This window comes from Convolutriloba macropyga, chromosome 2, assembly GCF_964194025.1.
Source record: "Convolutriloba macropyga chromosome 2, txConMacr16.3, whole genome shotgun sequence".
NCBI classification, from domain to species: Eukaryota; Metazoa; Xenacoelomorpha; order Acoela; family Convolutidae; genus Convolutriloba; species Convolutriloba macropyga.
In genome coordinates, this window is record NC_134469.1 from 84680191 (window position 1) to 84707985 (window position 27795).

A 27795-nucleotide genomic window follows, 5' to 3' on the forward strand; every position below is an offset into this window, starting at 1 on the left:
TTGCTCGCAGTCGTAAATCAAGTCTGTTGCTACATTAAAACCGACTCTGAGCTATGACAGTGCATAGCCCCTGTAGAGTAGAGATAGATCAACATGCACAATTTTCCCTCAGGTTGCTTATTCGAACCCCACCCTAGTTAGAAATTTTGCACCATAATAGTTTATCTTCCCTCGATAGTCGTTAGGGAGCAATTGGTCCGACGTTAGTCGTTGGATCTTTATCTATTTTACTTATCTTTAGATAATGTGATGGATATTGTACGAGATCATACTTGATTGTGTGTGCATCGGAAATCAATAGCTATATTAATCCTGCACGAAATTGAGTTGAGACGCAATAGAGTTACAACCAATAGACAATAATTTTATACGGTATTAATTTGGGAACATCTGTACTTCAATTCCACTACCATTTGTACCAGTGTTAACCTATCCATTCACTGACTCTCTTCCACACTTGCGCATAACTTTGACTTGAAAACACATTTAAAACTATTCCAATTTGCAACCACGTTTTCTCTAATCGAATTTTAAACATTCACGCCACAAAGTTATTGTTATCAGCCTAAGCTATACCATTTATGTGAGCTTATGTTGACATTATTTTGTTGTTCTTATTGGCCGCACAATTTGAAAACTGAGTGACGAAAGAAAAGCAGCGATGGGCCTGGATCTACGTGTAGTGTTTTTACTGTTTGGGTTATGGGTGTCGGTTGTGTTAAACGAGAAGGCAGCACACAAGTCGAATGAAAAGTATGTCTACACAAAATTCGAAGGTTATGACATTGAACTGGAGCAGACTAAGAAACTGAATGGGCGAGAGATTGCCAAAATCAAATCCAGTGACAAGAAGAACTCTGATCTGGTCCTCCGATGCGAGGACAAATGTTCAGAGAGATATGAATCAGGTATGTTAATTAAGAATCACATCAATTAAGAGAGACCTCTTTTTAGAGGCATGCACTTAACTTGAAGTTTGCCATATTCTGTTAATCATCTCTCGAGTACTGCCTTGTATAGCACCTCAATTTTAACCTACAGAAGTGAACCTACATTTTTTCCCTTTTTGTACTATTGGTCTTGTTTTGAGAAAATAGGCGACGAAAAAGCCTTAAAATGCAGTTGTAACCAATGTCGTGAATGAGTTCTTTCAACAGCAGATGTTGTCCTGCTAAACTTCTGGCGTTTTGATGTTGAATTTGGATGTTAAGGCACATTGTTTGATGTTACAGCTTCCTTTAAATGAAGGTATTCGAGATGCATAAGGAGAACTGCAAAAAAATTTCTAAAATACCATCGGAGAACATGAGTAGTACACATAGTATAACTGTGAGTCGAATACCTGCCATTTTAAGACAAATCCGGTTATAAAGCATTACACGTTGCAAAACAGCTAAAAAACAACAGAAACTGCAGCTAATATTGTTGTGTGATTCTGTCAAAATGACGGAATGTGGCCCATATTCTGTGGAAAAGCAGGTAGAAAAAGTCAGCCTTCTTGTATCGTTTACACTAAACGTCATGTGACCCACAACTTTTCACATGCTCACATTGCAGTTCTACTTTCTTTTAATTTCAACCCACAAATTAATGAAATTTTTTTTCACCTCGTGTCGACGTACTAGCTTGAGGTGGAAGCTAAAGCGTTTGCGGAATTGCTTTAATTAAGTAAAGTTTATTAATTGCTCTCGGAAGAAATTTGAAGCGATTTTTGTAAGCTTGTGTTTAATGTAAAATTTTTGCTGGACCGTTTTGTTCTAGGACATTTTTTCGATTTCACTTCTCGAGTTACTGTTTCACTCTTGATGGTTTTTGAGTGTCATGAATTGCTCGCAGTCGTAAATTAAGTCTGTTGCTACATTAAAACCGACTCTGAGCTATGCCAGTGCATAGCCCCTGTAGAGTAGAGATAGATCAATACGCACGACAGTATGGTTCTTACAGTTTTTTTAAATAAAAGGCAAAAACTGATTTTCAAAAGTAGTGTTTTTATTTTTCTTAAGAATTTTATTTTTGCTTAAGAGTTTACGTTTTTGTCTGTAGGAAAAGGATGGCATGTTTTTTTGGTTCAAACAGTATAAGTACATTTCTCCAATGCACATAAAATGCTTTCGAATACTCCCAACGGTTCCGCTGAGAGAATTTAATGGTTGGTTTTGCAACTCTGGGAGGTATGTTGGAATATACTGTGCTACGTACATACGCCATCTTGTTTTATTTTTCTGTATCAAGGTTTGGTAGCAGCTGCCGAGCATCCATGCTAGAACTACAATGATAGCGGTGTTAATATTGTCCTTTATCGTTTTAAGTCTGTTGCTATAAGTGAGTGGTTATAGTACCAATCCTACAATCTTTGTTCCGAGAAGTGATAGACACTATAATTAGGTGTCACTCTCAATTATAACTAAATTTGGATGCTGATGATGCTCGTGAAAATTCTAACTTATTTATTGTTGTGCTGATTGCTGGCGTATTCCAGGAACTGAGTCGTATTTTTTGCCGATATTGTGTGAAAAATGCATGCTTCCCTGTAATAGTATTGTTGTGATTCCGTCAAAATCACGGAATGTGGGCATATGTGGAAAACAAGGTAGAAAAAACCAGCCTTCTTGTATCGTTTACACTAACCGTCTTGTGACCTAGAGCTTTTCACATGCTAACATTGCAGATCTACTTTCTTTTCAATTTCAACCCTCGAATTAATGAAAAAAAGTTTTTTTCAACTTGTAGCGACGTACTAGCGTGAGGGTGAAGCTAAAGCGTTTGCGGAATTGCTTTAGTTAAGTAAAGTTTATTAATTGCTCTCGAACGAAATTTTTATAAACTTTTGTTTTAATTCAAAATTTGATTATGACTTTTCAAGTTCTTTCGATTTGACTTTTCAAGTTACTGTTTCACTCTTGATGGTTTTTGAGTGGCTTGAATTGCTCGCAGTCGTAAATCAAGTCTGTTGCTACGTTAGAACCGACTCAGAGCTATGCCAGTGCATAGCCCCTGTAGAGTAGAGATAGATCAATACGCACGACAATATGGTTCTTACATTTTTTTAAATAAAAGGCAAAAACTGATTTTCAAAAGTAGTGTTTTTATTTTTCTTGTTTCTCTGGTTTTTATTTTTAACTCATAAATTTTTCTCTTTTTATTTGCAAAGTGTTTGATATGCCTTGAAAGACTGAAGGTTTCAGACGGATCGAGTTGGCTCAATCTGAACTTGTTTTCAATTATATAGGTTTTTTTTAGAATATTTAGAGTGACTTTTAAAATGGCTTCTCAAGTTCATGAAAGAGTTGCGCTCAACTGAAAAGGAAAGACGTTGTCGTCTATTGTTTTCTTGGAGTAATAGCGGAAATATTAATTTTTTTAACGAAGAAAGTGAAATTTGATTATTGTCTTCAAATCAATTGCTGTCTCTTTTGAGAGATCTATTGAGAATAGCTTTGGCCTAACATTCAGTTTGACAAACGGTGCTCTTTAATCTTGTTCTAAATAATTTTCAAAATGAGGAAATCTTTCTTTTTGGCAGTTTGTGTGGGAGTGAAAATAAGTGGCTTATATTTTCTTATTCAATTGACTAAACTGAAGGTGCTCTATAAAGACAGCCAAGGGAAACTTTCCATCAGCATTGCCTTGTTTCGTATTTCTGCTCCTGCTTTTTAATTGTCGATATGTTTAATTGCTCGTGAACGAAGTTCATAGCGATTTTTGTAAACGTGTTAGTCCTTTTTTTAATGCAAATTTTTCGCTTAACCATTTCGCGCTTTTCTTCTAGAACATTCATTGACTTCTCAAGTGACTTTCACGCTTCGTTCTTGAGTTTTGAGTGAACTGTATTGCTCTCACTCCAAAGTAAAGCTTGTTGCTAATATAAAATCAGTTGCAGCGTAACAAAAAGTAGGGCCTGATAGCCAAGTGGGAAGTGGCTCTGGTTAATGATTGTGAGGTCAGTGGTTCGAATCCCGTGGGGGTAAAGTGTCCCGGCTGTCGTTCAAGCAATTCTTCCGACATAAGTCGGTTTATGTTTTACTCTATATATCTTTTAAACGCTATTTCCAGACAAGCGTAGAAGAAGCGTGAAATTAGCAATTCAGTTTTTAAAGAGTTTTTATTGATACAACGTTTGTATCCAGCCTAAATGACCTAACAAAGAAATTAGTTTGAGAGTTGGAACAATGAAACAACCAGAGTCTCTGTTCAAATTGGTTCAGTTTTTATCCGCGGGAGAATGACGTTGATGCGCTTGCTCTTATTTTATGGAACTGAAGAGTACAAGAATGTTATGGCCTGTGCTGAGGAAAAGTTCTTCCAAGAGGATTGGAAGGATGGTTATAATGATAAACAATCGGAAACGATTATACCGCACCTTTCTAATATTAAATACCGAAAAAAAATCTATCATGCCCACTACAAAATTATAGGGGCTTTAGTCATTTCTGGCTAGAAAATGAGGATGCGCACGATTTCTTACGCCTTAGAAGCAAGAATCCTTAAATAGGGTAGGAAACTGGAAAGTGTAAAGCTTGTTGCTATCATAAAATCGGTTGCAGCTCAGCAAAAACAAAGGCCTGATAGCCGAGTGGTCAGTGCATTTGGTTTAGGATCGCGAGGTCAGTGGTTCGGATTCCGGTGGGGGCAAATGTTTTCCTCGCCGCCTGTCGTTTGAGTGCAATTCTTCCGTCATAAGTCGTTTTGTTTTATTTTGGTAGCGAAAAACAAACAGAGTCCGTTACTGGAAATAATTTTCAATAGTTGTAATGTGCATCTGTTGCAATCGGAATGATATCTGATTGGAATTGTGAATCTATTTTTTTTCTGGTCTCATATTTGGATGTTTCATTGCCATGTCTGGTGTGGGGAAGAATGTTTTAATGAAGGTTTTCTGATGCATATATATTCCTGCGGTCCAGAAAAGTTGATAGCAGTCCAGCCGAAAAAGTTGATAAGAATTCATATTTAGGTGTGCTTTCGATTTTTCTCCATTTTTTAAAAATTTTTCTGCCGTTTTCAACTTAATAATACGAAACCGTCCTTTCTTGCTTCTTTGAAATATTTTTGTTGTAGGTACCGCACAGAGCAGCAATTTGCGGGTAATTTTGGCGGGATACAGGCGCTTATTGCCGTTTTTATCTGGTACCCTAGTTTGCAATTGTATCATAATAATAGTGACTCGTGGCAACTTTTGTTCGGCTATCTTTGGGAGAGGTTTACCTAGTTGCTTACTGTATTTGTTCAACTGAGTATGGACCATGTGTCGGTGGATATTTGTGAGCGCTTTTTTTTTCTTTGCAATTTAATTGCTTCTTTGAATTGATTTGTACTTACAGCAAGAATTGTCACTTCTGGTTTGATTGGCCGCAACTTTATAGATTACTGAAATTTTGGATAGTTTTTTAGTTATAATCTGGCTAGTGCTTTGTTTTTTTCTTAGTTGTCCTTAGCTCTTTTGCTCTTTGAAATGAACCCAACAAATTAAAAATGTTAATATTGTGCACTCCATCTGTAGAGTGCATCCGGAAAAATTTTAGCCGCGAATTTTAAAAGCAATAGTGAAATTACAATGAACGAAGGACTTTAGGAAACGTATAAAAGGGCTTTTAGGCTCTTGAAGATTGCCAAACAATGACGCCGCCCTTCACCGGCTTATTTTTTGCACCCCTACGGAAAAAACGGAAAAGATCCCATTGAGCTTACAACTTGTTATGCTCATGCCTGTAATGAAATAAACTATTGCTCCCTTTAATTTAAGGATCTTTGAGGATGCTTGTTGTGATTGAAGTTGTCAAATTCAGGACATTTTGAAATTTCCAATTTAAAGAATTGTAACATCGTACAAGAGCTCCTTAATTGTTTCAAGTGATTTGAAGAATTTTCCCCCAAAGAATGCAGGGATGGGTTTTCTCTTGAAGGTTATAGATGTTTGTTGAGTCTACGAACGTGTTTGAGGTGAAAATTTTTTATCGTTTTCTAAAACTTAGTAACGTACTGAGAAATGAGCAAAAAGGGACAAATGCTTGGCGAGCTCTGTAACCTCGCTTTTCGTTAATCCCCGTGAAGATCCTTCATTTTGTTTAAGTAATTGATTATTTTATTGCGAAATAGACTTTAGCTTTAAAGTTTTCTGCTACTACTTCCCATTACGTTATGCCACCAGTTATACAAGACTTGCCGATACTATTAAATCACGAAGTTAATATAGCACATGCGCACTATGCAAATACTATGCACTAAATAAGTGTGGGGGGGGCAAATGAGGGCAAAAGCAAGTAACTTTTGATTTGAAGAACCAGAATTCAAAATCCTGGTAGATTTTGAATAAATGCTGAACTTTTTTATGGATTTAAATTGTGAAATATATGCAAATATCATTAGTTTGTTCCAAACTTACTTTTTTAGCACTAGAATCTTGATTCTTATTTTGAAAAGATTTATAAATTGCAAGAATATAAGTTTAGAATCAGCTCGCAAGATTTGCTCATCACTGGGGAAGTCTCTTTCTCCTGATTGTCCGGATCAGTAAAAAAACAGAGCAGATGTGATTAAAACAGTTTGAACTCTTATACACTGGGAGACTTGGAAGTTGTCATGAAAATTAGGCATTTAATCCTTGAATTGCGTCAATTAAATTTGTGTTTTATTTAAGATTGCAACATCATCATCTACAAAGCCGATGAAAATCAGTGTCTGCTAATGGATTGCGGGGAGAACGCAGAGAACTGCTATTTCATATCGAGCGAGGACAGTAAGAGAAGTGGGAAGGGAGGGGGCGACACTATCATTCTGCAGAGGTCTCAAAACACAGAACGAGTCCATGTGAAAGAGAACGCATCTGATGCTCAAGGTAAGGGTCAGTTTTGAGGTAATCAACTATCCTTGTGATTGCAACCAACCGTTGCATAATTTGTCGATGAAGAAGCATGTTGCGCAATGAATACTATCAAAGTCTGAAAGCTGAGACCAAACTCAGCTATGGGATTAGACTACTTTTGATCAACTTGTTGCGATAACAAAAGTTGTATACCTTAACTATGGAATAACATATTAGCTCGGATGAACACTATAAAAATCTGAAACAGCAGCGAAATTCTTTTCCATCACTCTTCTCGCCACTGTTGCTATATTGAGATAGACTGCAGTTTGGCTTAAGCTATGCAATTGTTGTAACAACAAAGAGAGTTGTTTCAAAACATAATCACATTGTTGATTCGCGATTGCGATGATTACCGTGCAGTACTAATATTTTTTGAAGCACTAGACATTACAGATGTAATAAAAAAAGTGCAGGCCATTGCAGCATGAAGTGTGTAGCAGAGGTTTAAATAGAGGCAGAAAAAAAACAGATTATCTGTTTGCAGCTATAAGCTGACTGGATGTTTCATAGACAGCTTTTGTCTTCTTTTATATCATTGTGATCTCCGTTTGAAACCAATAAGAAGATCTGCTATCAAATCGAATTTCCAATTTTGAGATCTTTGTTCCATTATTTTGATAGGTTTAGCTGCTGCCTTATTTTTGCTGCTGTTTATTCCAACTTTCAGCGATGTGTTCCAATTAGAAGTAAAGAATTGGGTCTAATGGCAAAGTTTGATTTTGTAGGTGTGTCGAACATGAGCAGTTCTGCTAAAACCCTTGTGAGAAAAGTTCCAGCGAAGGTTAATCTGACGGAGAAAAAACGAAATTCGTCTGCTCGAGCGAGAAAAAAGTCAATAGTGACTGAGACTGCTGCGAGTAATTATTTGCCTTCGATGTTGTCTTCCTAAGTACTCACTTTTTGTGCTAGAATGCATTGGTTGCTGCTTGGAAGTGTGGATGGGGCCCAACTCAAGTCAGAGTGGAGGACCTATATGCTCAAATGTTTTGTTAATAGCCGCGATAGCTGAGCGGAGCTATCATTGGCCTTCTCTTGGTTTTTACGAAATTTTGAAGTAGAGTGAGAAAAGGATGTTTGAACAAACATTTTCTTTCTAGATTGTGGTTTTTGTCCATATGCCGCAATTTTACTTGTGTTTACTGTTTTTTCCAGTTTTAAATGAGGATTTTTAAAGTTGTTAACCAATCATTCCTAGTAAAATATGGAGTTTTTTGTTTAGTGGATTTTTTCATTAAACTGTCTGTATGCTAAATCAAATTTTGGCTGTCTTCTGTCCAATTTTTCTAGTTTAATTCTTTGGACTTCATTTTGTTTTATTGCTGTCAGCTTTTTGCACCCCGTCGGCTATTCGAAGTTTGGGTGTTTCATAATAGACTATTTTTTACAGTTAATTATTGTTCGATGTTCAATGAAATGTAGTTTTTGAGTTGCATTTTTTTACGTTTCCATGCTTATTTTTTTACAAAACACTTCAGTGTTTCGAATGGCTCTCAGCGTTTTTTGTTGACTGGAAGCTGGGCCAATATGTTTTTTATTTCGTATGTTCAACATTGCCGATATGAATATTTCTTTTTTTAAACATGGTCTTTTTAACCTCGTACTTTTTGGCTCCATTTCGCTTCTGGTAATTATCTATTATTCTTTTCTGGGTATAATTTGTCGGATGTTATGAAGTTTGCATTAATTTATCAATGTTTCTTGAAGTCTACCGCTAACTGTTATTAGTATTATGCTTATTGTCCTCCAGTTAGGAGTTCCCAATTTTAATGAATCAAATCAACCTTGGGACCAAATTAGAACAATTTTTGACACCTCAGAAAAACGGGCGTGAGAAAATGATTCCTGCGGACGTGGATTCGAATCCCGTTGGTAGTGGGATTTTGTGCTAAATGAGTTTGGTCGAATGTGTCTAAAAGTGTGCGACATACCCCCTTTTTATCACTACTTTTGTTGTTTTGGGCGGGCAGAGAATGGTTGTTTTCCGATGAGAACTTGATTTTTGACTTTAACGACGTCTACTTTTAGTTCTCCTAAAATTCAACTTTTGTTCGATTGTTTCTTTGTTCAACTGAATTTCACCTAAAATTAAAGTGAGTAAAACTGCTGCGTTGCACAAGTTTTTGCTAAGATAGAGAAATTTTCGGTTCATGTGTTGAGTCAATGACTTAATGACTTTAATTTCGGCAAAATATTGCATGCAGCTAACTGTTTTAAGCCTTTTTTGTCCATTTGGCTTGTTTTGGATGTTTTAGTACAAAATACTTTTCTTTAAGGTTGAAGGAACTCTGCAGTTGATTTTATGGTGAAGAACAGCCTATTAATAGGGCAAGAAGAGTTTTTACCCTTTGGTTCTTGTGTTTGTATAAGTAACCTGATTTCTTCAAAATATTATTTAAAGACTTATATTTGCAAGTACTAGACAAAATATTAGCATATAGAGGCGTTGGTTTTTTTGTATCAATCTTTTAGTTTGTATTTTGAGACTACGTGTCTGCAGAATTATTGCAGCTATTTCTGACACGGTCTGATCTTTTTTTGAAAGACCAACTTCATTGTTGGCTTTTATTAAATTTATATCTGAGGCTAGCAGCAGGCCACTTGGGGAATCTGAATTTGAGGGCTTTGATTTTAATACTGATTTTAAAATCATGCATAGTGCATACGGGTCGGAACTGTCTGGGTAAACGCCCAGTTGGGTGAAGTTCTTTCTTAATTAAGGTTACGACAGTATTGACATAAAATAGGTAACATTTCTTGCAAGCGCTTTCTAGTGGTTTGTGAAAGGGGGTGACATTTTGAATGGATGAGCTTCTCAGTGTTGTTATGAAAGAGGATGTTGAATTGTGATGTTGAACTGTTTAACCAGGTCATTCGAATGCACACGTTGCAGCCAAAAAGTTAAAGTCATGGAAGGAAGGTGCCATTAAACTTACGAATATGGCTGCACGACTTAGTGGTAGATCGCTTCTTAACAGCAATCGGACCCCTGCACGATCAAGTAAATGTTATCTACCTTCTTTTAAGAACAATAATTCCACACCTGCCAGGGCTGGAAAAATTTAATTGTTTAACATCGATAAAGGTTCTACATTAATTGCGTACATTTTCACAAACTTTTACTTTTCCCTACTTTTCGAGAAGTTATTGAAGTGTTTGTGCTCTTTTCTTTTGTTTTGTGAGCGAAATTTAGTGACAAAATAACTGGGCCATCATCTACCTTTTGTGAATTGGGAATTTTTGGCAGCTCTGGAATGCAAAGCTGCTTTTGATTTGCTGCCTTGATTTTGTTCTGAGTCGTCTAGTCAAGTGCGTGATATTTTAGACACTACAACTCGAAACGTCTCTAGGATGTATGTATCGCCGCCTGTCACTGTAATGGAAACTCAATCGAAGAAATCACAAGTGGTGGAAAGAAGTGTGTCTTCAAGTAATTAATCTTCGTCCGTAAATTAAACTAAGCTCTTTAAGCTTTGTAAAGGGAGGTTAAAATATATATTCTTAAGCTTGCTAAAACCTAATTTTTAAAATATAATGTGAACAAGGAAACAAGCAGTAATGTGCGTATGCATATGATGTTCCGATCCATCTCATCCTCGTTTTTTGACTAGTCAGGCAACATTCGTTGCAAAAGATATATTTCCGCCAGTAAATTTAATAAATTTTCTCACGACTGCACTTATAAACAACTTGTCAATTTGATATAAATCAGAAAAATTTGTAAACAAGGTAAACAAGTTGTATAAAAGCTCCTCGCATTACTAATTAAGATTAAGAAAACAAATTGCAACCTAGCTTTTGCCGATAATATGGATATTGAGAACGTTAGATTTTTTAATCATTTCAAACTAATCAATAAAAAAATTGGAAAATGTTTTGGGCTATTTGATGCTATTGTCAATCTTGTCCTCAAAATCCTCAAAGTGTACGTTTCGAACAAAATGTTCATTTTTCTCAAAAGTGTTATGAAAAACATACACTCGATTCTTTTTACAAAAACCAGTAGCATTAAGTGTTAATATATTGCTTCAATTCTGCTTTGCGGTGCTTCTAATTGTTGAATTACTATTTTCTTCGAAACTAAAGTAACAGATTTTACGAAAGCTGACTTGATAGTTAAACTCAAACAACAGAAATATATATATAAAGAACAGAAAAAAAATAAATTGCCTATCGTCAAAAATTTTCGTTCAGATTATTACAAACGTTCTGCTTTTCGAGAACTGAGGTCTGTTTGAAGAGAATTGAACTTATTTCATTTGTTGTATAAGAAAAGAAAAAGTAAAAGAAGTTTAGCCAGGAGTGAACAGGGGAGGATATATAAGGCGAAAGGAATTTTGTAGCCAATATGCAAAAATTTCGAACCCAAGTTTGTGGACATTAGGCGAATACCAAATATAGCACTAAAAGGCGTTACTTCAAATCCCTGACGTTGTGAAGTACTTAAGGATCCCAGACAATTTTCTGTTACTTATAACCGCTTGCCAAAGCAGTCATTTTCAAAAAATGAGCATTTGCAGCTTCTAAGTTTAGTGTGATCTCTCAATTACGCCAACATTTTTGTCCATGTTGATATTGTGAACTTTTTAACATGTGCAATGATTTTTTCCACTCTTTCTTTCCCTTTGCCTAGATCTTTTGCCCGGATATTACCGAGACGCGAGAAATGAATTCAAAAACAATTGAAAGTTTCCCCCTAAAGGCTAAAAAGCACTCTTACCTCTGAATGATAATACAAAGTGGGATTTTGTTCTGGGTTTTTCACAAAATTATGGTAGCCCTTAACAATCGTTTAATTACCATGGTAAGGTGTTATAAATTGGATGGCGATAAAGTTGGCAGGAACACTATCATAGGAAAGGCTCATTTTGTTTTAGGTTGTGGCTTTCTTCACTTCTCTCTGTTTAAACCTGTACCTGGTCTGCTGTTTCTTGTTTGACTCTGATCTGCGCGAGTTGAAAAACTATCCAATATTTCTCGTGAACCTAATTGACTTTGCGCCTAATCGAGTTATTGCCTAATCTCCTACGACCCTAACGATCCAGTTTTTAGGGAAAAAAACATTTTCCGGTCAAAGTTCAACGTGGAAATTGTTTACAAATTTTGTACCTTTAGAACCATTAAAAACTGCGCATATGAAGCAGTAATTGTTATATCTAAATGAGATTTTAAATAACTTCCGTAGCAATTCGCAAATTGTTCAAAGTTTTATGGAATTAAAATTGTCAAAAATTTGATGAAATGAATAAAAGTGGATTTAATTCGAATTTAAGGTCTGATTACGAGCAAAATTTGAGACAACTTTTTTAAAAAAGTGAAGTTTACATTGAGTTATTAAAAAGAATTTTAGTTGGAAAGTGAACTTTTGATGCCAAAGTGAACTTAAGATGAAATTTTGTGGCCAGTAGAATTATATATGGTATTGAGCAAGTTTAATTAAAAGATTTTGTTTTTGGTCATTTGGCCACACTGTGTGGGCCGTAGCGATGCCTAATCGTGCGGCGCGATAAAAACTTTTAAAATTGAACATGAGATCAAATTACACGCTTAAAATGCCTTTAATAGCAACTGCTTATTTGAATTCGGTTTGCTGAACGGCATTCACGATTTAATTATGCAGCGAAGTTTTGAAATTAAGACATACGGTAATTTAACGTTGCTTATATTAGAAGCAGACAAAGAATAATGCTTGTTTTTGCTATTTTTGCGACTGTTTCATAGGAATAGCTTATGACTATTTTTTTGACAGCCGGAAACACAAATACATCTATCTAATCGTGTGCCCCTACCGTGCATTTATTATGACTAAAATAAGGGATCTATAAGGACCGAAAATACATATATGGGGGATGCGAATAGACTGGTCTGGTTATATAGGACGGGGGGGGGGTCAAAACAGAAAAGATCCTAAACCTTTTAAGGCATTATAAAATCAAGAACCTTGTTTTCAAGGTGGTCTGAGTAATCTTCTCGTAAAAAATCTAGAACACTACTCTATTTAAAATCCCCATACAATGATCCATCCATCTTAATGCCAACGTTTCTGAAAATTTTCGTCCTCGACAATAACTAGCTTAAAAATTCGTCGTGTTGAAAGAATTTTTGTACACAGATTTGTTAGTGCATCTGAGACTACACCTAATGATCTACACTTAATGTGCTTTCTAACGCTACCTCTAACAACTCTCATCTCTGCGCTTATTATGTTGAGAGGTTAAACTGACTGAACAGAAAAAAACAGTTACAAATAATTAAGCAGAGTATCCGCCCACCCACTAAAGAAACGATCGGAACAATGCAATCTAAGATCAATAAGTGAGATTTTGATTTTGATTCAATATCTTATCCATTGTTTCAAGTCAAAACATTTCAATTGAATTTCATACTTGCTCAGCTAGCTCTGCCGTTGTCAACAGTATAGCTTGTCTGCTTGACATTTTGGCTTTGTCAAATAACCCAATATGCAAAAGTAAACAAATTTGCTTTAGTAAACAAATATGTAATATGTTGGTTTAGACACATTGTGAATATCTTGAGTGTTCTGACACTTTTTAACTCTATTTTTGGGTAAATCGGACGGTTGCCCTTTTTGCATCGGGGTAATTTGTCCGAAAACGTGCTAGATACCTTCATAAGTAGTGGCTTCTTAAATCGGATTGGGTTAACATTTAACCTGTTGTTTTTTCAGGCACTTCGCTGCCGGTGTTGACGAGAAGAGTCAAAGTAAAAGTAGTTGATAAAAATTCCAAGGGATTAGATTTCATGGGAGTGGAGTCTCTACAGAGCACTAAACACTACACAGCCAGTCGGCCATCACGTGAATAGATTGAGTGTTGTATATCGAATAAGTGATGTGTTGTGTCTAGAACTTGTAAGCAGCTTCAAGGACTCCTTCCATCTGTTTGCTTTTGTATATTGTTGTGCAGACTCTCTTTGTTGTCCTTGGAAAAGTTGGTAACAGACATGCCCAATTTAGGCTGCGTTTTACTTGTTCTCTTGTCACGCTCTGTTTTTGAGAGCGTCACTAGTTGTGTATGAGAAGGTGGTTCCTATTGTTGCCAGTGTCTTCATATAGACACCGTTTTCATCACTTACAGACAACTGGTTCAAGAATGTTCGGTGGTCTCTCTTCTTCTCTTCGTCCGCTTCAGCTTGACGCGCATTTCACGTGCTGCAATTACCCCAGTGTATAAAAAAACAGTACAACAGTTAATTTTATGTTTTCAGAACACGAAGCAAACCCCTCGACATCTGAGGAAGAAAATGCATCTACTGCAGAGGCAGAAGTGGAGACACAGAAAAGAAAGGACGGAGAGGTGGTGGTGGTGGGCAAGGCAAAACCCACAGAACATGAATCTGATCCATTCAGTTTTCCCGCCAGCCCAAGTGAGAATTGAATTTGATCTTCTGCGTTTTTGAACAAGTTAATAGAACAATTTAAATTTTGAATTTTTTTGAAAAAAAAGTTAAATTTAAAGAGTTTGTCTGACTATGCAATGAAATCAAAATAGCGCACTATAAATGTTTTTGTACGCAAATCAATTATTTTCATTTTCCTCTGTTCTTTTTATCCTAATCGGGATTCTGGGAATCAATTCCGGCAATCAGTTGAGCATGTTTTAAATTAATAGTCTGAGGTGAATGTGACGTTCGCATATCTTGAAAACGGCCCATAGTACGAGTCTAATACTGCGATCAACTGAAGCGAACATTGGCGCTGCAAATTTGAAGCTTGTGACAATTATCTGAATAGGCCGTCTTTCCCGCAAAATATGCCTGCACCCTAAAAGGGGTGGTATCATTCCATTTATTACAGCTTTACGTCTCTGAGCTAAGAAAAGGTATACTGTGGTACTTTTGGTTTTTACAACTCGAAAAGGAGTCATGGTGATGTTTTGCTTGCTTTTTAATCGACCGGTGTCAGTGAAAAAGGACGTTAAAGTTAATGCCCCACGTGAAAACAAAGAGTTTTGGTCAATCTGCTCGAAAGAAAAGGGGAAAGATAGAAAGAGTGGATTTGGTGCGCATAAGTTGGCAGGTCGAGAAAAAAGTGTAAAATTTTTTGTTAATTTATTCACTTACGCTAACTTTAGTTTGTGTCAAGGAAGGTTTTCTCTCAAATGTCAACCACTGGTTGTTTAATTGCTCTTGAACGAAGTTCATAGCAATTATTGTAAACGTGTTGGTCTTTTTTTGCAAATTTTTTGCTTCACCATTTTGGGCTTTTCTTCTAGAACATTCTTTGACTTCTCAAATGAATTTTTCAAGCTTTCGTTCTTCATGTTTAAGTGATCTCTTTTGCTCTCACTCTGAAGTAAAGCTTGTTGCTAAAATAAAATCGATTGCAGCAAAGAAAGAGGAAGGGCTTGATAGCCGAGTGGGCAGTACTTCTGGTCAGGGCGCGGGAGGTCAGCGGTTGGAATCCCGGCCTGGTAAACTTTTTTTTGCACCCTTAAAGAAACATTTATCTGGTTTAAAGCCCCTGAATTGCCTCGCCTGTCGTTCAAGAGCACTTCTTCCGACATTATTCGGTTTATTGGATTTTGCCGTTCTCTGCATTTGAGACTTTAAAATGCAATCTAGGGCTATTTATTAGGTATTTGCAGACAGCATGATTTAATTTTCTTGCTTCAGTAGAAATTAATCTTAAAATTGTGGCTGTTTGTCCTCATAAGTAAAAATAGTTAAAACTCAGTAAGATCATTTCTAAAACAAGTTTTACTGCTTCAAATTTTTTTTACTGAAGAGGGCTAGTTGTTTCATTTTTCAACGCTTTCCATAATCAAAGTTTTGCTACTCCACTTTGTTTTTGTTCTCGTTCTTTATAATTTGATTTGCTCTATCCGGCTTTTAAGCGACTAGTAGAAATTTTGAAAGTTTTCATATGTTCCCCAGTGTCTGATATCTGTTTGAAGTTTATTAAGCAGGCTTTGAACAATGGGGCTATCAAGATATGATCTTTAATGAGATCAGTGTAGTGATGATGTTTTTGTCCTGAATGACAAACTTTTATTCCCCTGTTGATTTGCGTATTTGCTGTAAGAGGTTGAAGGAATATAGCTTTGAAAGGAAGATGAGTCAACAGAATGATATTAAAATATCAATTCTTAGTTTTAAAGGAAATGATTTTCCAACAAGATAAAAAGAACGAATAGCATTAACCATTTTACTTAAAAATAGGTTTGGGTCGTTTTCAAAGGTCAGGTTTAAATCGAATTGTACTCCTAGATAACGACACTCATGCGCTGATTTAATTACTCACCTTTAAATGAAAGTTCTGGATTTGCTGTGGTGTGACCTTGAAGAATAATAACTGTTTTATCGTTAATTAACGTGAGTTGATTCTCTCTAGGTTTTTGTCTGTTTATTTTGTTTTCATTTTTTAATCAATAATTTTTAGAACTATCAAACTTGCAAATAATACTAGTTTCATCCGCAAAATGAACAGCGTTATTTTCACTCCCATGGTTTGCCGAAAATCGTTGACGTTTAACAAGAATGAGAGGTCGTAGCGCTGTGCCTTGTAGAACACGTTGGTTAACAGTTATTTTCTGTGATAAGTTTTTACCCATTTTTACGCATTGTGTTCAATTTGTTCGAAAAGATTTCAGAAAGAAAATTTGATTGAGGGAGATTAAAATTTCCAGCTGACTTGAAAAATTTTTTGATTTTGAATTAAAATTTTTTGCATGATCCAAGAATACAGCTCTTTTGTCGTAGTAATCTTCCATATTTCGCTCAATAAAGTAAAGCACAACATCAGTTGACAATTTCTAGCTTGGAAGCCGAATTGCTCTTTTTAATGCTCATTTTTCAAAATACTGTACTGACTGATTGATTAAAATTCTTTCAAAAACTTTGCAAAAAATAGTTGGTAATACGGAAATAGGGCGGTAATTAGTCAAAAAAGAAAGAGATACTTTAATTTGAATTGGTGTGATGTGTGCATGCTCTAGAAGCGCTTGAAAAAACTTTCTCTTGATTACAATCGTTGAAAAATCTCTAGATGTGTTTCAATAGCTTTTTTTCCAGATTTCAATGCCCATCGATGTATTTGGCCTGGTGCTTTGTCGTTTAGGTTGTGAATTGCTTTATTTACCATTTTGGGCTTTTCTTCTAGAACATTCTTTGACTTCTCAAATGAATTTTTCAAGCTTTCGTTCTTCATGTTTAAGTGATCTCTTTTGCTCTCACTCTGAAGTAAAGCTTGTTGCTAAAATAAAATCGATTGCAGCAAAGAAAGAGGAAGGGCTTGATAGCCGAGTGGGCAGTACTTCTGGTCAGGGCGCGGGAGGTCAGCGGTTGGAATCCCGGCCTGGTAAACTTTTTTTTGCACCCTTAAAGAAACATTTATCTGGTTTAAAGCCCCTGAATTGCCTCGCCTGTCGTTCAAGAGCACTTCTTCCGACATTATTCGGTTTATTGGATTTTGCCGTTCTCTGCATTTGAGACTTTAAAATGCAATCTAGGGCTATTTATTAGGTATTTGCAGACAGCATGATTTAATTTTCTTGCTTCAGTAGAAATTAATCTTAAAATTGTGGCTGTTTGTCCTCATAAGTAAAAATAGTTAAAACTCAGTAAGATCATTTCTAAAACAAGTTTTACTGCTTCAATTTTTTTTTACTGAAGAGGGCTAGTTGTTTCATTTTTCAACGCTTTCCATAATCAAAGTTTTGCTACTCCACTTTGTTTTTGTTCTCGTTCTTTATAATTTGATTTGCTCTATCCGGCTTTTAAGCGACTAGTAGAAATTTTGAAAGTTTTCATATGTTCCCCAGTGTCTGATATCTGTTTGAAGTTTATTAAGCAGGCTTTGAACAATGGGGCTATCAAGATATGATCTTTAATGAGATCAGTGTAGTGATGATGTTTTTGTCCTGAATGACAAACTTTTATTCCCCTGTTGATTTGCGTATTTGCTGTAAGAGGTTGAAGGAATATAGCTTTGAAAGGAAGATGAGTCAACAGAATGATATTAAAATATCAATTCTTAGTTTTAAAGGAAATGATTTTCCAACAAGATAAAAAGAACGAATAGCATTAACCATTTTACTTAAAAATAGGTTTGGGTCGTTTTCAAAGGTCAGGTTTAAATCGAATTGTACTCCTAGATAACGACACTCATGCGCTGATTTAATTACTCACCTTTAAATGAAAGTTCTGGATTTGCTGTGGTGTGACCTTGAAGAATAATAACTGTTTTATCGGCAATTAACGTGAGTTGATTCTCTCTAGGTTTTTGTCTGTTTATTTTGTTTTCATTTTTTAATCAATAATTTTTAGAACTATCAAACTTGCAAATAATACTAGTTTCATCCGCAAAATGAACAGCGTTATTTTCACTCCCATGGTTTGCCGAAAATCGTTGACGTTTAACAAGAATGAGAGGTCGTAGCGCTGTGCCTTGTAGAACACGTTGGTTAACAGTTATTTTCTGTGATAAGTTTTTACCGATTTTTACGCATTGTGTTCAATTTGTTCGAAAAGATTTCAGAAAGAAAATTTGATTGAGGGAGATTAAAATTTCCAGCTGACTTGAAAAATTTTTTGATTTTGAATTAAAATTTTTTGCATGATCCAAGAATACAGCTCTTTTGTCGTAGTAATCTTCCATATTTCGCTCAATAAAGTAAAGCACAACATCAGTTGACAATTTCTAGCTTGGAAGCCGAATTGCTCTTTTTAATGCTCATTTTTCAAAATACTGTACTGACTGATTGATTAAAATTCTTTCAAAAACTTTGCAAAAAATAGTTGGTAATACGGAAATAGGGCGGTAATTAGTCAAAAAAGAAAGAGATACTTTAATTTGAATTGGTGTGATGTGTGCATGCTCTAGAAGCGCTTGAAAAAACTTTCTCTTGATTACAATCGTTGAAAAATCTCTAGATGTGTTTCAATAGCTTTTTTTCCAGATTTCAATGCCCATCGATGTATTTGGCCTGGTGCTTTGTCGTTTAGGTTGTGAATTGCTTTATTTACTTCCATCAAAGTAAAAAGTCTAAAGTTGAAGTCGTCAAAATTTTGCTGTTTTCAACGTTCAATGGGACAACCTGCCCTATGTTGATGCCAATTTCAATCAAAACTATGTTAAGTGTTAGATCAACGTTTGCCTTTCATTTGTTGACCATTTTCATCTGTTTTAGTGATAACTGCTATTCCATTTTTCTTTTTAAGGATTCAATTTTATAATTTCTCTGAATATTGATTTTCTCTAATTTTTTGTTTACAAGGTTGCGATACTTTTTAAATGACGCAAACGAATCAGCACCTTGTGTCAGTTTGTAATCATTAGATTGTCTAAGTTTCTCAGCAACTAACTTTTTAATTTCTTTTGTCATCCATGGTTTGTCTGAAGGAGTTTTTGGAAACTTTTTATCTCTGTTGGTGCGTGTTTCACGAGTATTTCCATAAAATTTCTATTGAGTTCTGCCAACATTTCATTGCAGTTTCCTTGTTGAGAAACTGTTATGCAATATTCAAGGACCAGATCTCTATAAGAAGTTTCTTCAACAAAATTGTTTGTATCTAACCTAAGTGGTTGCTAATTGGTTACGTTTGTTTTGTGCACATGTGGCATTTTCAAAGCACTTTTTATGTTTGATTTTTTAATGTAAATTTTTATTTACAAGACTCTAATATCATCTAGCACGTGTTTGCAGCCAGTTCGACTTTTTTGGCAATTAAGAGACGTTTAGATGAAACTAACGCGGTTGTTTTAAATACTTCCTGGGACGGTATTTTCTAGATTTTGAGTCCTAATAAAGTTAAATTGTTTTTAGCCTGTCTGGTTGATATTTTCTGGTTCCACTCTATTTTAAGTTAAATTTAGGTTTTTAAATGACGGAAAATTAACAAATTGATGTAAAAATCGTTGCTTGAGTTTGCCAATTTACGCGTTGTCTTTGGACTCGTGCAAATTAATTACATTTTTCTCGCAAAGTGGAGTATTGAAATCCTCATAACTATCCATTCAGACCCCAATAGCATTGATAATTCTTTTTTAGAGACTCATTTTATTGATCTTTTGTCTGTTCTTCCTTTTTTCTGCTTGAACTGAAGTCATGGGTAGCAAACGCGGATTTTTCCGCCAAGCTTTTGGCTAACTTTTTTTAACTAGTACCCTCATCAGTCTCTTCCGCGTAGAATTGATTGATTTATAGAAGCAATAATGTTTGATTAATGGCCGCCATCAGCCTCTGAAAGGCTATTGTTTAGGCGTTATCCTGTTTTTAAAAAAAATGTTCTTACCATTCGACCACGTTTTAAGTTACGACAATCACGTTGGATTTTAACTCCATTTACTCATTGAATTACGCAGTATAGTGAATACGGTCAAGGACAAAGGTGCAATTAAATTTAAAAAACGAGATGAACAGATAAAGCCCGGTCATTAAGTCAGAGAATTAGGTTGTCGGAGTTATTAGAGCGACTGCTAGTTGGCATGAGTATTAAACTTAATAATGCTTTTAATTTTTATCTTTTACTGTTAATTTTTATCTTTTACTTGGGTGTTAATTTTTATCTAACACCATGGGCGTCAATGGTGTTAACGGCGGCTATTTCCGATAATATGGGGGCTATGTATGAAGATGTTATTGTGGTTCTTTTTCATTTCAGATGACGACGGATCTGATCCAGCGATCCAGGGACCTTTCGAGGAAACATCTTCTGGTTAGTGTTTAAGTTATTGTTAAGCTGTTTTTCTGAATTTAAAAATGTTGGTTTTTCTGAATTATCTATTCAGTCGTTGATGATTTATTACGTGGCTTCCAACTAATGAAGGGAATTATTGCCACTGGTAGATTTGTAGAATGGCTGTAGCCAGTGTTATGATGCATGAACTCTACCGATTACGCGAAGTTAAAGCAAAGTGAGTTCAACAGAATGAGGATTTGTTACAATTAACCGTAATGTGGTGGCGATTTGGGAAATGTTTTTTTTTCATCCAGTGGGATAATATGACCTATAATCAGTGTTTTACTCCCATATAAAGGTATTTATCAATTGTAATGTTTCGTCCCACTACTTTATAAGCTATATAAACCCTTACCAGTACAAAAACAAGCATTAGTTCATTCACACATAGTTATGAAGACAAAATTGTCCACATGTCTTAGGATTTCGAAACTGATCTCAAATTTGACAATGTAGATTTTTGTCCGTATGATTCTCATGGAGGGGTGCACGTGGAATAGTTTTAAAGAGTTTATACGCTGTCTATTTTTCACGTCAATGGATTCCATTTTTTGCCAGGATGGATTTAATGGTAATTAAGTTTATGCACCTAATCTGCAGAGGTTTTTATAGTTGGATTGCACGAAATGGTTGAATTTAAAATTTCTATAAAATTTCAAAAACGTTAAAAGGATACGTAGCAAAACCAATCACTTCTAGAGCATTGATTATAATGGAAATTTTTACTTCTTTAATGTGACAAAATTAAAAACAGTTCTATCTGGACACTTTATTCATTATTTAGGCAATTAATATGAGTTTTTAAATCAATTGGCGTGTTTTTCAGCTGTTTTGTTTTATTGCTTTGTGTAGGATTTGAATAGACGCTTATAAGATACCAAGTGATAACAGTTTTTATAGCTGCGAAGCTGTAAGCTGAGCGAAGCTATATTGCGGTGCTCTTGGTTTTTTTACAATTCAAAGAATTTGAATTGTATTGGGGCGCTGTCTTTTTTTTTTAAGATCTGTTCACACATTTTCATGATTTTTGAAGTCAAATTGGAGTAGTGATTTTGGCACGCCGAAACAGGAAATGAAGCGAAAAAGCGAGTGGTTTTGCGGCGTGAATTTTTTTCGCTCTAATTTTGAAGTAGAGTGAGAAAACGGTGTTTGAACAAAAATTCGGATTCTCGGTAGTGGTTTTTTGTTCACATGCGGCAATTTCACTCTGATTTTTACTGTTTTTTTCGATTTTTTGGATCGGATTTTTTTCTAAATGGTTTTCTCAATCTATTCACAGCTCATTCTAGACCTAGTTTTTTGTTTGAATTAATTTTTCATATCGCTAGTGGTTTTTTTGGTTCACATGCGGCATTTTGACATTGATTGTCTGTTTTTTTTTTCTTATTTTTTTATCTGATTTTTTCTAAAATGGTTTTCGCATTTCACTCATAGTTCATTCTAGGTCTAGTTTTTCTGTTTAGTCAATGAAAATTCTTTGAATTGTACGTCAGGACTTGTCCTGCTATGTTTTTTGTTTCGTCGTCTGACGCTCTTTTTTCGTTTTACATTTGTTCACACAGCAAAGCTGATAAAGTCAAATTTTCTGAATGACTTCTTCCTCTCACTAACGGCATTTGCGCTCGTGACGTCATTTCTTATTCTTCTTCTATAGCAAAATTTTTAGGTTATTTGCGTGATTAGATTTTGATCATACTTGACTTACCTCACTCAATAAAATGACTTTGCACTTTAAAACTTAAGTTTAGTTTGAATTTGTTTAAGGTCAAAGGTACTCATTTGTGCAGTTAAGGTCCCTAATAAGAGGCTTCTGCGAAATGAATTTCAACAAGCTTTATTAATTTATCGCTGAATGTTTTTTACTTAGTTTTTTGAGCGGCGTCGATTTTTTTCAATTTAGATCTGTATCTGTTTCTATCTCTATTATATGGCACGCATGTCTATTCTTTCGCAGCTATTCCGGCAATCTGCTGGCTATGTTATTGGTATTAAATGTTTTTTAGAGAAAAAGTGACAATAAACCGAGAAATTTAAATACATTGTTATTAAATTTTTGCAATTTTTCGTTTTTTTCCAATCTTGATAAGTTTCTTAGCCTATTTGAACTTGCCTGTTTAATTGCTCTTCAACGCAGTTCATAGCAATTATTGTAAACGTGTGTGTCTTTTTTTATGCAAATTTTTCGCTTGACAGTTTTGCGCTTTTCTTCTTGAACATTCTTTGACTTCTCAAGTGATTTTTTCACGCTTTTGTTCTTCAATTTTGAGTGATCTCTATTGCTCCGAAGTAAAGCTAATATAAATTCGGTTGCAGAATAAGTGAGGTATGTGAGCTGTAGCGCAGTGGTTAGTAGTTGTGGCTGTGGATCGGGAGGGCAGTGGTTCGAATCCCGGAGGAGGAAAAGTTTTTTGCACCCATAATTTGATCTAGACTACAGCCCCTGAATTAAATTGCCTCGCCTGTCGCTCAAGAGCAATTCTTCCGACATTTGTCGGTTTATGTTCTGTTTTCAGAACTTGCCTGTCAATTCTGTTTGCTCCAATCTACCTTTTTGGCTCTCTGTTCTCGTTTTATTGAAAATTTATAAACGCAGACAATGAATTTTCGCAGACAATATTTTTTGTTTTTGACCTTCCGTCAATTCTTAGTCGTTTAAAGAATAGAAACTATGTCCCATGTTGGATGGTCTTTTGCCGATAGGTGTTTTGGAGTTGGAACTTTTAAATTTTTATTAGGTGATTTATCGTTTCTGGTCATATACATTTTCATTGTTCAATTTCATGTTATTTTCATGCTATTGTAAATGTGAGTACTGTTTTTAAGTTGGATAATCATTATGTCATTTAGGATGGTCAATTTTCTCCGTGTCATTTTCGGATTTCTTCCGACCATGTTTTTTTAAGAAGTGTCCTCACCTTTTCATGATTTTTGAAGTGAAATTAAACCAATGATTTTTCTCATGCCGCAACGGGAAGTGGAGCGAGAAAGCGGTTGGTTTGGCAACGTGAATTCTTTCATTATTATTTTTAAGTGGAGTGAGAAAACGGTGTATGAACGAAATTTCCTACCTCGCTTGTGTTTGTTTCTTCACATGCGGCATTTTCGCTTTGATTTTAACAGTTTTTTTTTATTTTTTCGAAGTTTTTTTTAAATGGTTTGGTTTTCCCAATCAAGTCATAGTCCCCTCTTGGTCTATTTTTGTTTAGTCAATGAAAATTCGTTGAAATGTATATCAGGACTTGTCCGGCCTTGTTTTACGATTTAAATTTTTTTTGTTAAAATGACATTCAGATTGCTTTTTCTATTTTCAACCCCAAGTTTGTTTGATGCTTTGAAAATAAGCGGTTGTTTTTTAGGCTTTTTGTGAAATTTTCATTGACTGGTTCGCATGTTTCCTTACAAGAGTAACGATCGGTTTTCTAGGGGTTGTTTTTCTTGCATATAAGTTGTTTTGCAAAAGTAACGTACTAATAACTATCGGAGGCCGTGTTGTTTTCCTTAGTTGACCTCTCGCTATATTATGTTCCGGTTGCGAAATTGTGAACTCTCTAGGAACCAATTGGACCTGTATATTAGTATGCCTTGATTTGAGTTTTTCTATTCTGTAATCAGCTTAAAAAACAAAGAATGCGAAATTATTCTTAAAAGAAGACGGCCACTGATTGCAGTGCAATTTTTTTTGAACTTTGAAAAATCATGATCAGACCAAAGCTAGTCTTGCTTTTGCTGTTCTTCCCTTAGGAACACCTAATTTCCGAGTGTTCTGGAAATGGATAATTTGACAAAAAATCAATATCAAAAATATATGATGCACTTTGGATAATTATCTAGTTAGTTTTTCAAAAAACCGATTACATTTTTAATTCAAGAGCATTCTCAAAGGAAGCGCAAAAATCATCCCTCTGTGGAGACGAAGACTGTGTCTAAAGAATTCAAGCGGACTAAAGAAGCGTTTTTTAAAAAAAGTCTCAATTTTGAAAAATTTAGCAAAACTTTAGCCGAAAAATTGGATCAAACAGTTCAACAATACTCATCTTCCTTTAGAAGGAAAACCAACAACACTGTCGTTAACAATTTAGCATTTTTCTCATTAAAATTAGCAAAAAAACGCAAAAAATGTGAACAAAAACAACGAAAATCAGGCAAATGTTTACAAAACTTTAAACCTCGATAACTCCGTAGAAATATAAAGTTCGAAAAAAATCTTAATTTTATATTCTACGCAATGGGCTTTCTAATGATACTACTCACAACCATCTATGATGAATATATCTATCGGCCAAATTTGACTGAAAAAAAACACATTTGAATATATAGTTCCTCCCCCGCTAAAGTGGGTCTGAACAATAAATATAACGATTTTGAAAGTGTGATTTTTGATCATTTCTTCAAAAAAAGGAAATTGCGCTTTTGTTTTAGATTTGTTGTTGAAAATTAAATAGAAGTTTGTTTAATTGAGTAGGTGGCTTTGACTTTGTTAACGTTTGTTCGGAATGAATTATGGAGTCTTCCTGTTATGTTTAGGAACAGATTGGTTTGTTTCCGCTTTTGAGATAAAAGCGAATAAAGTAATTTGTTCACGTTTGACATACTTCTTTAAGAATTTGACTTCCAGGGTCACTAACTCGTAAGTTAAATTACTGACACGAGTTTGCTCTAATGTGAGATCAGGAAGTACACGTTCAAAATTTTTTGAAATGTTTTAGGGTAATCTTTAATCTGAGATTTTCACTTGTCATCAAATGTAATTGTTTTGCAACGTATAAGCTCTCGTAACTGCAAACAAAACCAATTGTATCACGCATGAGGCCTCACTCTAAAAATAACTTCTACACGCACTAACTGAAGGACATAGGACGGGTATAGTTGGAGGTCACTGGGTTAGAGCTGTAATGAACCTATCATTTTCATTGCTTTTGTGTAATTGGTTATTCAAGATTGTTTTTTATCCGTATGACATGAGTTGTAATAAGTAATCTCAATCCTGAATGTCAAGCCAAAAGGATGTTAATTTTTTTAATGTATAATAAGTTTGGTTTAACTTGTTTACTTTTCCAGAAATTACGAACCTTTGGTTCTATTGTGGAGTCTTATGAGATGTGTTTACGATTTAGAATGATCCTTTTCAGTTCCTCAGTGTGAGCAGCCACAACGCGTGGGACCATGTAGGGCTGCAATTCCGAGGTTCTTCTACGACAAAGAGACAAAGGCCTGTGTCGCTTTCATCTTCGGAGGATGTAATCCTAACGATAACAATTTCAAGACAAACGAAGAATGCATTCGTACTTGTGCCAACCAAGGTATATTAGAACCGTTACAGATTGTTTGCGTTTATTTATACTTTGGATCTTGGATATTTCAAGAATGATCGTATTTGAGAGTAGGCCGATGTATTGATATCTGTTTATAGTGGCTCTTGTTTTTTAATAGTCAAGAATTATACATTAAAGGGCTGAATTTTAAAATTGGTTAATCGATCGAGTGCTTATAAGGATTTGTTAATGTTGTACCGCTTGTCAATGTTAATCTTACAGTGAATATCTGAAATGTGTTCTTTTTAGATGGAGTGAAATACTTCAACACGAACAACCAACAGCACACCATTGCACCCTACAACAGTGCTCATAGAGGTCTCATATCAACACATGGAAGTTCCAACCTCAATACAGCTTACAAATTGGAAGCCTTGATTCCCTTATTTGCGGGCAGCATGATATCTCTCTTGATGGTCATCATGATCGGGTTCAGATGTTACGTCAATTCAAAGACCGGTCCTAAGAAGCTGCGCAAGATGGTCTATGATGGACCACCTCCCACAGTCGGAGAGTTTCTGACAGACGATGAGATTGTAAATGGAATGTACACTTGAGAATACTTCTCTTTTGTACTCTATTTTTTCACATCAAACTTGTACAACTGTGGCTCTAGATAAGTGGATTGGGGAAATAAAATGACCTCAGAAGCTTCACGAAAGCGTCAATCATTAAACCAAGCTACATTCAGATATAGTCAATCACACTGTAAAATAGTGCTTATTACTTCGGATCAGATTTGAATACTTCACAGCCATATCTTTCATAGTGTTTTTTTTGCTAAACTATTATTACATTACAAACTAGAGAGCTGGTGATGGTGTAAATTTTGGAACTCTATTGTAAATTATTAGTATATTGCTGTACAAAATAGTTGGGAAGTGGGTTATTTTTGTAAGTTGTACTTAATGAATTAAAATACCTTCTGATTATTTAAATTTTTACTCAAATATGAAAAAGTATTTCTGTTTTCTGGTGCTGGATATTTTCCGTTTGTGCCCCCTACCCAATCTTAGTGGGTGCCTATTATATGCGCTACCCCCCCCCCGCCCACCCCAGAAGCACGTGCCATATTTTTTTACATTATGATTTACTATGTAATGACACGTGCTCTGTAATTGGGGGGAGCATAACTTACTTGGGGGAGGGGGTCAAACGGAAAAGATCCCTGGTGCTTTTAATAACTTGTCAAATTTTTCAGTCAAATGGTTTCTATGTAGTCATTGTCTGGACGTGCTTAAACTAATTAAACCCAAGCCATTAATGTTACTAATTACAGACCAAGTTGTGAATTCTTAATAAACAGTTACGCAAAGGAAATTTTAAATCAGAAAGGCTTACTTTTTCTCGCTTGAAGCCAAAATAGGGTGCGTTTGGGGGTTATTGCATACGAAGATTTTTGTGTGTTCATGATACCAGGTTCCCAGTTTTGTTACGATCTTGTATTGATTTCCACAATTGAATTCATTCTGTTCAATATATATTGTGTATGTATTCGGATCAAACACTACATATTCGAGGAACAGAATTGGGTTTTCTCCGGGAGCATATTTCTGGGCAAATTGTAATTTTGTCCAATATCGAGCATGGGCGTATTATTTCGCTTTTAATAGCCACACAGCAATAGCTGGGGCTATTATTGGCCTTCTCTTGGTTTTTTACAATTCAAAGAATTTGAATTGTATTGGGGCGCTGTCTTTTTTACGACTCGAAGAGGAGTATTGCAGAAGTCCTTTTTTTAATCAATTTTATTGGAGTGATTTTTGAAGCGGGAAATGAAACGCGTGAAAAAATTTGGAGTGATATTGGCGCTGAACAAAAGTGAAGAGCGGAGCGAAAAGAGAGTGGTTTTAGTTCATACCGCTGGTTTTGAGAGAGCGAGAAATTGATGTGTGAAAAAATTTTCTCTAAGCGAGCGAA

General features: G+C 35.3%; 2 protein-coding genes across 3 annotated transcripts in view; both read left to right on the forward strand.

The window, feature by feature from the left end:
- The window catches only part of LOC142334800 (radial spoke head 10 homolog B-like), a 170851-nt gene that overhangs the window by 65606 nt on the left and 77450 nt on the right, over window positions 1-27795 (forward strand). The window lies entirely within an intron of this gene.
- On the forward strand, window positions 221-27195 carry LOC142334797 (uncharacterized). Its single transcript, XM_075383107.1, has 10 exons — window positions 221-908; window positions 6638-6835; window positions 7591-7722; window positions 9732-9863; window positions 10188-10292; window positions 13551-13679; window positions 14090-14248; window positions 20486-20539; window positions 25693-25863; window positions 26125-27195. The coding sequence occupies exons 1-10, from the start codon at window positions 662-664 to the stop codon at window positions 26430-26432; spliced, it is 1635 nt and encodes a 544-aa protein (XP_075239222.1). The 5' UTR covers window positions 221-661; the 3' UTR covers window positions 26433-27195.

Bases quoted from the DNA above. Each gene is read 5' to 3' on its own strand.
- LOC142334797 (XM_075383107.1), top strand. From the start codon at position 662: ATGGGCCTGGATCTACGTGTAGTGTTTTTACTGTTTGGGTTATGGGTG. The intron at 7,723-9,731 runs GTAATTATTTGC...CTGTTTAACCAG, and splicing joins AGTGACTGAGACTGCTGCGA to GTCATTCGAATGCACACGTT. The intron at 25,864-26,124 runs GTATATTAGAAC...TGTTCTTTTTAG, and splicing joins TCGTACTTGTGCCAACCAAG to ATGGAGTGAAATACTTCAAC.